Consider the following 12,398-nt stretch of genomic DNA (forward strand, 5'->3'; position numbering starts at 1 on the left):
GGTTCTAGGGTACATGTGCAGATCATGCAGGATTGTTACATAGGTACTTACATGGCAATGTGGTTTGCTGCCTCCATCCCACCATCACCTATATCTGGCATTTCTCCCCTGAGTTATCCCTCCCCAACCTCCCTACCCCCCACTGGCCCTTGTCCTGCATCTTTTTTTAAAATGTTGACGTAAGTCTTAAGGTTTTACATATTTCAAAAAGTCTGTCTTTATGGTAGAGTACTTGAGTAACCATTCTCAACTTTGGCTACACATTTGAATTTCCAAAGATTTTAAAAAATATTATCACCTATAGCCACACTCACACACTTTAATCAGATCTCTGTGACAGAAATTCTCATACCCATAGTTTTCTGAGCTCATGAGATAATTCCAATGTGCAGCCAAGATTAAGAGCCACAGATATATTATCATAGAATTAAAAAAAAAAACAAAAATCTTTTACTTCCTTGCAAGTATTACAAATTCAGCATGTCAACATAGTATTAACTGTTGCCATGATAAAGTTTATGATTTCACTGGAATACCACATTTCAGGCACAATTTGACATCAAATATTCCTTTCAAATTGATGAAAATTGCTACTGTTGCCATCTGCCACTTTTACTCTCAAAGTTAATTACATATACGTTGTGCTCCACAATAATATCAATTTTTGCTAATCCCCTTTAGGTGTTTATGTAAAAGAAAACAAATAGTAACTTCATAAGACATGTTGCTAAAAGAGTTATTTGGTCTATTTGTGCATAATTTCAATTAAAGCTGACTTTCTATGCTTAGTTTTAATGAAGTGATCCTGGGGAAATTGCTATTTCTTTATCTGATATAAAGATACATATTTGAATGCAAGATTAAGGCACATTTTGATATGCTTTGTTTCTAATTTTTCCAACTAATTTTTTTTCAGTTAATGTCATTTAAAACTTTTGATATAGCATATGAAAGAATCTCACGCAGAAATCATTAGTATTACTAAAATAATAAATTATTTTTGTTGCATTACTTTAGTACTGAAAGAGCTGTGCAGCTTGAGACTTGTATTCTGTAAAATGAAACATTGAATTAGTCAACTTTGAAAATCCTTTCTAGTTCCACCATGTGGTGATTATAAACTTTACTCTGCAGTGTATACCAAGCAATGTCTACCATATATTTCAGATAAGACATTTGAGATTGCCTACTTTAATCTTACTATGTAAAAGATATAAAAACTGAGGTGAAAATTAATGAAATTATCTTTTTCATATCACAAACAACAAATTGTCTTGTATCAGGGAAAATAGATTATTAGCCAAGTTCTATCTATTTAAGTATTCATCCCGACTTCCATCATTTGTTTCTTATTTGTTGTTCTTGTTTGTTTTGAATTATTTCTGGAAATATCAATGAGTTAAAAACTCTGCCAGATATCTATATCTATATCTATATCTATATCTATCTATATGTATCTATATCTGGCAGAGTTTTTAACTCACTGATATTTCATATATATATATATATATATATATATACACACACACACACATATATGAAATATTGTTTATAATATATAACATCATTATTAAAAGTTTTTGTTAACAACACAAAACTTTCAGTGCTTTTTCTTGTCTAAACAAAAGAAATTATTGTATTCATGCATGTTAAAATGTGTAGTTTTTTCATTTTATATTCTGAAATCAGCATGAGTTTAACAAACATGGCCATAGCTGTTAATATAGCCATTGCTTCAACTGAATTATGTGTATTCTTAGTACTGCATATACTGAGTTTGTCATTCACTATTTTTTCAAAAAGATTACATTATGGTTCAGTATTAGAAGAAAAAGTTATTGTCTGAAAACAAGAAACAAAAGAGCAGGAATTATTAAATTTCATATGATTAAACAAAGATTTGTTATTGGAGTCATCATGACAATCCTAGATTTACTTGCTAATGGACAGCTGACTGATTTATATGGCTTTGCTTCTTACCATGTCAACCAAGAACCAAGAGTGTTGGCACCACCAAGGATGGTATTATAAATGCAGAACCTTGAGTCAATCCCAGACCTACTGAATACAAATCTGCATTTTAACAAGATCCCCACATAATTTATTTGCACCTTAACCTTTACAAAGCAGGACTTTATATCACCAAGGAAGATATCCACAAGAATTTGATAATGTTTTAGATTTCTTAATTGAGTTATATGCTAAATGTTTGTCTCTCATATAAACAATACTATTTAAAGCTGGAAAAAGATTAAATACATAAAAGAAACCTCAAATCCACAAGAAAGTGATGTGACTAATTCATATGTCAAGCATGACAATATTGATAGAAATCTATGTCCAAATTCATTTAAAACCTTTTCCTATAAGCTCTATTTAAGTATTAGATTCTAGTGATAAGAAAGCATTGTGCCATACTTTGACCACATTTTTTTCTTTCCAGAGTAATCTTTCCATTTCCATGGATGAAATATTAACTTTGGTAAAATACAGACAATAATAGCAGTTCAATGTACCACAAATCCATCAGAAATAATGAAAAACATAAAGCTTGCTTATATAAATCTATGTTGTTTTTTTTTTTTTTGAGACGGAGTTTCGCTCTTGTTACCCAGGCCAGAGTGCAATGGCGCGATCTCGGCTCACCGCAGCCTCCACCTCCTGGGTTCAGGCAATTCTCCTGCCTCAGCCTCCTGAATAGCTGGGATTACAGGCACGTGCCACCATGGCCAGCTAATTTTTTGTATTTTTAGTAGAGACGGGGTTTCACCATGTTGACCAGGACGGTCTCGATCTCTTGACCTCATGATCCACCCACCTTGGCCTCCCAAAGTGCTGGGATTACAGGCGTGAGCCACCGCGCCTGGCCCAAATCTATGCATTTAAGATAACTGGATAAACTGACATAGAAAGAATAACTAATTGTATCACTTTAGATTATCCTATAAATTATTTTATTGGTACAGAGTCTTCTTTGCTGAAGGACTTTATTTCTTCAGCTTTATTGAGGTATTTTTGACAACTAAAAGTTATATATACTTAAGATATACAACTTGATGTTTTGATATACATGAACATTGTGAAATGATCAAATTAATTTGTCTGTCACCTCACATCTTTGTTTTTTTTGATGTGGTGAGAACTCTTAAAATCAATTATCTTAGTGCATTTCAGCTACACTATATAACGCAGCATTATTAATTATAGCCACCATGCTTTGTTTAGATCTCCAGAACTTATTTATCCCACATAACTGAACCTTTTTACCCTTTGATGAATGACTGTTTACACAGGAATAAGAGGAAGAATTAAAATATTAGTTTTATTTTTATGCTACATTAAATAATGACAGTGGAAGTTTTCTTTAAGTAAACATGATAGCTGCATTAATAGTAAATTCATTATAACTGACACATAAAGTGAATGCAAAATTAACATTGGTGAGTAGATTTTTTTAATCACAAAATAAAGCTTTATAGAAATGCTTTAAGATGCTGGATCTAAATATCTGCTTTTAGTTTGACTTTTTTTTTTTTTTTTTTTTGAGACGGAGTTTCGCTCTTGTTACCCAGGCTGGAGTGCAATGGCGCGATCTCGGCTCACCGCAACCTCAGCCTCCTGAGTAGCTGGGATTACAGGCACGCGCCACCATGCCCAGCTAATTTTTTGTAGTTTTAGTAGAGACGGGGTTTCACCGTGTTGACCAGGATGGTCTCGATCTCTTGACCTCGTGATCCACCCGCCTTGGCCTCCCAAAGTGCTGGGATTACATAGTTTGACATTTTAAATGATTTATTTAATTGTTGGCATTTAGTGTAACAACAAAAATTGTTGATTGAAAAATCTTTGTTTTTCTATTGTACTTTAGGTTCTGGGGTACATATGCAGATCATGCAGGGCTGTTGCATAGGTACACACATGGCAATGTGGTTTGCTGCCTTCATCCCCCCATCACCTACATCTGTCATTTCTCCCAGTGTTATCCCTCCCTGACCTCGCTACTCCTCTGCTGTCCCTCCCTTGCACCCCCCCCAACGGACCCCAGCGTATGATGCACCCCTCCCTGTGTCCACGTGTTCTCATTGTTCATCACCCACCTATGAGTGAGAACATGTGGTGTTTGATTTTCTGTTGTGTCAGTTTGCTGAGAATCATGGTTTCCAGATTCATCCATGTCCCTACAAAGGACACAAACTCATCATTTTTATGGCTGCATAGTATTCCATGGTGTATATGTGCCACATTTTCCTTGTCCAGTCTATCATCAATGGGAATTTGGATTGGTTCCAAGTTTTTGCTATTGTAAACAGTGCCAGTATGAACATACGTGTGTATGTGTCTTTATAATAGGATGATTTGTAATCCTTTGGGTATACACCCAGTAATGGGATTGCTGGGTCAAATGGAATTTCTATTTCTAGGTCCTTGAGGAAGCGCCACACTGTCTTCCACAATGGTTGAACTAATTTACACTCCCACCAACAGTATAAAAGTGTTCCTATTTCTCCACATCCTCTCCAGCATCTGTTGTCTCCAGATTTTTTAATGATCGCCATTCTAACTGGTGTGAGATGGTATCTCAATGTGGTTTTGATTTGCATTTCTCTAATAATTAGTGATGAGCATTTTTTCATATGTTTGTTGGCCTTATATATGTCTTCTTTTGAAAATTTTCCATTCACATCCTTTGCCCACCTTTGGATGGGTTTTTCTTGTAAATCTGTTTTAGTTCTTTGTAGATTATGGATATTAGCCCTTTGTCAGATGGATAGATTGCAAAAATTTTTTCCCATTCTGTTGGTTGCTGGTTCACTCTATTGATTGTTTTGCTGTACAGAAGCTCTGGAGTTTAATTGGGTCCCATTTGTCTATTTTGGCTTTTGTTGCCAATGCTTTTTGTGTTTCGGTCATGAAGTCCTTGCCTATGCCTATGCCCTGAATGGTTTTGCCTCAGTTTTCTTCTAGGGTTTTTCTGGTGTTAGGTCTTATGTTGAAGTCTTTAATCCATCTGGAGTTAATTTTAATGTAAGGTGTCAAGAAGGGGTCCAGTTTCTGCTTTCTGCACATGGCTAGCCAGTTTTCCCAACACCATTTATTAAACAGGGAATCCTTTCCCCATTGATTGTTTTTGTCATCTTTGTCAAAGATCAGATGGTTGTAGGTGTGCAGCATTGCCTCCAGGGCCTCTGTTCTGTTCCATTGGTCTATATCTCTGTTTTGGTACCAGTACCATGCTGTTTTGATTATGGCCTTGTAGCATAGTTTAAAATCAGGTAGCGTGATGCCTCCAGCTTTGTTCTTTTTGCTTAGGATTGTCTTGGCTATATGGGCTCTCTTTTGGTTCCATATGAAGTTTAAGGTGGTTTTTTCCAGTTCTGTGAAATTTGTTGATTGAAATATCTTTTTTTACAAGTGATGCTGAATAGACTTTATTGACTGTAATCCTTGTGTGAAGCTTATTGGCTGTTAGATTGCTTTCAGCCTGTTATACCAGCTGTACTTCTTTGAGGAGGGGGATGATCTTCACTTTACTTTTTGCTTCACATGCTGAAAGTGAGTAGGCTTTTTAATGAGGCAGAAGAATGGAGACTTGGGGAAAATGGTGGAGAAAGCCCTCTCTGATTTACCAAGATGGCTTTCTAAGTTTATTTAGTGATGAGCTACTTGGAGATACAAGTCAAGTGATGAAGAAGTTCATAGAAATGTTTTCAATTTTACCACCGAAAGAGATGATAATACATACAACTACTTTTCCCACAACTTATATTTTTATTTTCATATATGCACAGTATCTTTTGTGTTATAGGTGCTTAATAAATCTTTTTCAAATAAATGTATGCTGGAAAATGTTGTAATTGAAGTATATATACATTTTTGGCTGGCTATATTGCAGTAGACCTCATTTAGACAGTTTTAAAAAATAATGAAGATAGCTGGCACACAGTGAAGTATTTATTATATGCCTTCTTCTTTCACATTTTATTGTATTTTTTTCACTCCCTTGTGAAGGAAACTAATTTCAACAACACTGTACCGTTCATGTATTAAGCCGTTCATAAGTAGCAAGAGGTATCTGATTCGATTTATATTACAGTATTTTAATTATCTAGCTCTTATGAATATTTTACATGAAAAAATAACCTCAGGCAAATAAACTTGTTACTGCTCCAGAAACCCTTTGACATTTTTTTATAATCTATAATCACATTGATTTAAAATGACATGACAGAAATGCCTGAATGTTGACAAGTTGATGAGAGCAACAAACATCTGCCTATTAAATTTGGGATCACCACCTAGAGTACTATACATATCAATGATCCAAGTGTACCTTTTTTGATTCATTGCTTGATAAGAAAAACCTGGACTTCTTTAGATTTATAAGCAAAGTCAAATATATTTTTCAAAACATTACGTTCTAAAAGTAGTAGTAATTATGGTGTAGCCCCTTACTAATCAGTGTGCCCCAAGGACCAGCAGCCTCTAAATCGTCTGGGAGATTTTTAGAAAAGCAGAAACTTCACCCTACACCTAGGGAATTAGAATCTGCATTTAAACACATCTCCAGATGATGCTGAAATGGGAAAAGTTGCCTTGTGTCCCTCACAGAGGGTGTGATGGGGCTGTGGCTTGCTGCTTCAGTGCCTCTCTGCTCAAACCTCAAGGGGAGCATAAGGATGGGCATGTCGTGGGGCTCCGACCCCACAGCCATGTTTAGGGGTGAATGTTTACAGCTCCTGAAGCCCCAGTGGGCAAGTGCTACCATGTGCTCTTTTAATTTTGCTCTCTATAGGCAGCTTGTGTTAACCAGCTCAATTACCTTGTCACTACCTTGTCACAGGGACAGAGGACTTGCTGTGTCTGGGTTCTTGCCTTTATGAACCAGAAGAAGCAGATCACAATGGGACTTGGAGATTGAGTTTAAGGTTTTATTGGGTGGTTGTAGCTCTCAGCACATGCATGGGGGAAGCCAAAAGGGAGATGGAGTGGAAAGGTATTCCCCTGGACTCAGACAGTTCAGTGACCTGGACTCTCCTCTGACTGCCTGTGCCAAATTCCACTTCTTCCCATTGGTCTATGGCCTGCTGGCATGCCGTGCCCATGGGTGAGTCCCTCTCCATGTCCAGCCCCTGGTCCTTTACTCCACTGATGTGCTCCTCTCTACATCCTGCTGTGTCTTCTTGGGCAGACCTGCCCCTCTGGCTGTCCAGCAGTTTGTGTGTCTGCCTGCTAGGGTAAGGATGGCAAGCCAGGGTGGTCTTGGGAACTGCAACATTTGGTCAGGAAATGCCTGTCTTCACCCAGTCTCTGTGGGGGTGGAGCCCTAGTGAAGGACCATGCTCTCCTCTACCCAGTACTTCCCTTCTCCCTTCCATGTCATTTAAAGGGACCAAGCTCTCTCCTTCCCAACAATTCCATATCAGTGCCTATGCACATTAAAGTTTGAGAAATGCTGGTAGGCCATTTCATTTCCTGATCTCCAAAACATAAGGACATTTTAGAGGCCAGGATGCATTTAGTAGATTCTGAATCTAAAGGAAACCTAAACCTTTCCTTGGAAGTAGACGTTTATAGCATCTTCAAATGCAGTTAGAATCATACATGACTGGATTTAGAACAGAAAATCTCAGTTTTACCTACTTCACGACCCTGGGCACACATGTCTGTTTATGTTCCTATGACTTCTTGAGTTAAACAATTGTTTTTAACAAACAATAAAATTATATTCACTAAATGAACTCATTTGTACTTGGTGTATGGGGTCTTTTATCAATAGTCTCAGAATATTTTATATTTCTTAGGTTTTTCTTAGACTTGTACAAATCATGCTGCTTTGTTCTCTCCTGCTGTTAAAATAAAAATATTAGTAATTATGCATATTTAATTTTCAAAATGCCAAGTGATTACTCACAGTACTTATAAAAGGAAAATGATTTTAGATATTCGTAAAACATTTCCTTAGTAAGGGACTTTCAAGCCTGAAGTTATGTTATTATGGATATTTCTTTTTATAATAATCAGGATAAAAATGCATTTATTATTTCCTCTTTTTCAGATGTAAGACAAAAGTCTACCCTGATGAACTTCCCAACACAAGTGTAGTCATTGTATTTCATAATGAAGCTTGGAGCACTCTCCTTAGAACTGTTTACAGTGTGATAAATCGTTCCCCACACTATCTGCTCTCTGAGGTCATCCTGGTAGATGATGCCAGTGAAAGAGGTACAAACTTTGTTTTTTTTGTATTGTTATTAAGAAGCTTTATTATGGCCAAAAAGATAACTACACAATTACCTATATTTGCGTTATAAATTTACTAGCTCTGCCACAGCCTATCAAATTCTCATCAATAACCTCATTAATGCCAACTCTAGAAGCAAATAATCCTTTCACTTTCTCTCATGATTCTATATTGCTCTTAACCTAAAAATTCAGTCAAAATGACTTTCAAAAATACATCTTTTTTTAACTCAACTGATATTATTGAGCATTCATATGATTTTATGGATACATGACATTAATTAACTGATGAAATCTCTACTGTTTTATATCTAAGGCAAAAAATACTGATAGAAATTGGCCACCATTTCTGTGTGTTGAATTACCATCTTGATAGTATCTCTGCTATGTCTTAAAACAGTTTCAAAATTTTTTCTTGTAAATTTTTATTGCACGTTACAGATTTTCTCAAGTTGACACTAGAGAATTACGTGAAAAATTTAGAAGTGCCAGTAAAAATTATTAGGATGGAAGAACGTTCTGGGTTAATACGTGCCCGTCTTCGAGGAGCAGCTGCTTCAAAAGGGCAGGTCATAACTTTTCTTGATGCACACTGTGAATGCACGTTAGGATGGCTGGAGCCTTTGCTGGCAAGAATAAAGGAAGACAGGTAAGAATTTATGTGTTATTTCTGCCTAGGTTTTGACTGAACCTCATAGGACAGTTCCAGATGTCCATCATAATTTCTCTTCCAAGTTACTATTTTTAGAAGGTTTATTTTGTAGTTTTTATTCGTTATTATATATAGAGATTGTTTTAAATTTAATTTTAGGTGCATACTATATCTGGCATTTCTCCCCATGTTATCCCTCTCCACTCTCCCCTCCCTCCCCACCTTCCGCTGTCTCTCCTCTACCCCCTCCAACTGCCCCCAGTGTGTGATGCTCCTCTGCCGAGTCCACCTGTTCTCACTGCTCAACACCCACCTATGAGTGAGAACATGTGATGTCTGGCTTTCTGTTCTTGTGTCAGTTTGCTGAGAATTATGGTTTCCAGATTCATCCAAGTCCCTACAAAGGACATTAACTCATCGTTTTTTATGGCTGCATAATATTCCATGGTGTGTGTGTACCACAGTTTCTTTGTCCAGTCTATCATTGATGGGCATTTGGGTTGATTCCAGGTCTTGGCTATTGTACACAGGGCTGCAGTGAACATATGTGTGCATGTGTCTTTATAGTAGAACAATTTGTAGTTCTTTGGGTATATGCCCAGTAATGGGATTGCTGGGTCAAATGGAATTTCTATTTCTAAATCATTGAGAAATTGCCACACTGTCTTCCACAGTGGTTGAACTAATTTACACTTCCATCAACTGTGTAAAAGTGTTCTTATTTATCTACATCACCTCCAACATCTGTTGTCTCCAGATATTTTAATGATTGCCATTCTAACTGGCACGAGATGATATCTCAATGTGGTTTTCATTTGCATTTCTCTAATGACCAGTGATGATGAGCATTTTTTATATGTTTGTTGGCCTCATCTATGTCTTCTTTTGAAAAGTGTCTGTTCATATCCTTCACTCACTTTTGAATTTTTTTTTTCTTGTATATCTGTTTTAGTTCTTTGTAGATTCTAGATATTAGCCCTTTGTCAGATGGGTAGATTGTAAAAAATTTTTCCCATTGTGTTGGTTGCTGATTCGCTCTAATGATGGTTTATTTTGCTGTCCAGAAGCTCTGAATTTTGATTAGATCCCATTTCTCTATCTTGGCTTTTATTGCCATTGCTTTTGATGTTTTAGTCATGAAGTCCTTGCCTATGCCTGTGTCCTGGATGGTTTTGCCGAGGTTTTCTTCTAGTGTTTTTATGATGTTAGGTTTTATGTTTAAATCTTGGATCCATCTGGAGTTAATTTTAGTGTAAGATGTCAGGTAGGGGTCCAGTTTCTGCTTTCTGCACATGGCTAGCCAGTTTTCCCCACACAATTTATTAAACATGGAGTCCTTTCCCCATTGCTTGTTTTTGCCAGGTTTTTCAAAAATCAGATGGTTATAGGTGTGTGGTGTTTCTTCTGGGATTTCTGTTCTCTTCCATAGGTCTGTATCTCAGTTTTGGTACCAGTACCATGCTGTTTTGATTACTGTAGCCTTGTAGTATAGTTTGAAGTCCAGCAGTGTGATGTCACCAGGATTGTTCTTTTTACTTAGGATTGTCTTGGCTATGCAGGCTCTCTTGTGATTCCATATGAAGTTTAAAGTGGTTTTTTCCAGTTCTGTGAAGAAGGTCATTGGTAGCTTGATGGTGATAGTGTTGAATCAATAGATTACTTTGGGCAGTATGACCATTTTGACAATATTAATTCTTCCTAACCATGAGCATGTAATGTTTTTCTATCTGTTTGTGTCCTCTCTTATTTCATTGAGGAGTGGTTTGCAGTTCTCCTTCAGGAGGTACTTTACTTCCTTTGTTAGCTGTATTCCTAAGTATTTTATTCTCTTTGTAGCAATTGTGAATGGGAGTTCACTCTTGATTTGTCTGTTTGTCTGTTATTGGTATATAGGAATGCTTGTGATTTCTGCACATTGATTTTGTATCCTGAGACTTTGCTGAAGTTGCTTATCATCAGTTTGAGAAGATTTTGGGCTGAGATGATGGGATCTTCTTGATATACAATCATGTTATCTCCAAAGAGAGAGTTTGACTTCCTCCTTTCCTAATGGAATATCCATTATTTCTTTTTCTTGCCTGATTGCTCTGGCTAGAACTTCCAATATTATATTGAATAGGAGTGGAGAGAGAGGGCATCCTTGTCTAGTGCCTGATTTTAAAGGGTATTATTCCAGCTTTTGCCCATTCAGTATGATATTGCCTGTAGGTTTGTCATATATAGCTTTTGTCGTTTTATGATATGTTCTGTCAATACCTAGTTTATTGACAGTTTTTAGCATAAAGCACTGTTGAATTTTGTCAAAGTCCTTATCTGCATCTATTGAGATAATCATGTGGTTTTGTCTTTGGTTCCATGTATGTGATGGATTACATTTATGGATTTGCATATGTTGAACCAGCCTTGCATCCCAGGGATGAAGCCTACTTGATTGGGATGGATAAGCTTCTTGATGTGCTGTTGCAATCTGTTTGCCAGTATTGTATTGAAGATTTTGGCATCTATGGTCATCATGGTTATTGGCCTGAAGTTTTCTTTTTTAGTTGAGTCTCTGCCTGCTTTTGGTATCAGGATGATGTTGGTCTCATAAAATGAGTTAGGGAGGATTCCCTCCTTTTGTATTGTTTGATACAGTTTCATACAGCTCCTCTTTGTACATCTGGTAGAATTTGTCTGTGAACTCATCTGGACCTGGACTTTTTTTGGTTGGTAGGCTATTGATTGCTGCCTCTACTTCAGCCCTTGTTATTGGTTTTTTCAGGGTTTCAACTTCCTCTTGATTTAGTCTTGGCAGAGTACAAGTGTCTAGGAATTTATCCATTTCTTCCTGATTTGCTGGTTTATGTGAGTAGAGCTGTTTATAGTACTTTCTGTCAGTAGTTTATATTTCTGTGGGATCAGTGGTGATATCCCCTTTTTTATTTTTTATTCCATCTATTTGATTCTTCTCTCTTGTCTTTTTTATTAATCTGTCTATTGGTGTATCTATTTTGTTGATCTTTTCAAAAAACCAGCTCCTGGATTTATTGATTTTTTGAAGGTTTTTTTGTGTCTCTATCTCCTTCAGTTCGGTTCTGATCTTAGTTATTTATTGTCTTCTGCTAGCTTTTGAGTTTTTTTGATCTTCCTCCTATAGCTCTTTCAATTTTGATGATAGGGCGTCAATTTTAGATCTTTCCTTGTTTCTCATGTGGGCATTCATTGATATGAATTTCCCTCTTGGCACTGCTTTAAAGGTGTCCCAGAGATTCTGGTAAGTTGTGTCTTCATTCTGATTGGTTTCAAAGAACATCGTTATTTCTGCCTTTGTTTCATTGTTTATCCAGTCGACACTCAGAAGCAAGTTGTTCAGTTTCCAAGTGGTTGTGTGGGTTTGAGTGGGTTTCTTAATCCTGAGTTCTAGTCTGATTGTGCTGTTGTCTGATAGAATGTTTGTTATGATTTCCATTCTTTTACATTTGCTGAGGAGTGATTTACTTCCAATGATGTGGTCAATTTTAGAGTA

General features: G+C 36.6%; 1 protein-coding gene across 8 annotated transcripts in view; it reads left to right on the forward strand.

Annotated features, from left to right (window-relative positions):
• GALNT13 (polypeptide N-acetylgalactosaminyltransferase 13) overlaps window positions 1-12,398 on the forward strand; it is a 593,565-nt gene that overhangs the window by 356,403 nt on the left and 224,764 nt on the right. For all 8 annotated transcript variants that reach the window (XM_032286428.1, XM_032286423.1, XM_032286422.1 and 5 more), the window contains 2 exons: window positions 8,057-8,223; window positions 8,683-8,890. In XM_032286428.1, coding sequence (XP_032142319.1) covers window positions 8,057-8,223; window positions 8,683-8,890 — 375 coding nt within the window. The remainder of the gene's footprint in view (window positions 1-8,056; window positions 8,224-8,682; window positions 8,891-12,398) is intronic.

Source organism: Sapajus apella, unplaced genomic scaffold, assembly GCF_009761245.1.
Source record: "Sapajus apella isolate SASKATOON/1434 unplaced genomic scaffold, GSC_monkey_1.0 scaffold18, whole genome shotgun sequence".
NCBI classification, from domain to species: Eukaryota; Metazoa; Chordata; class Mammalia; order Primates; family Cebidae; genus Sapajus; species Sapajus apella.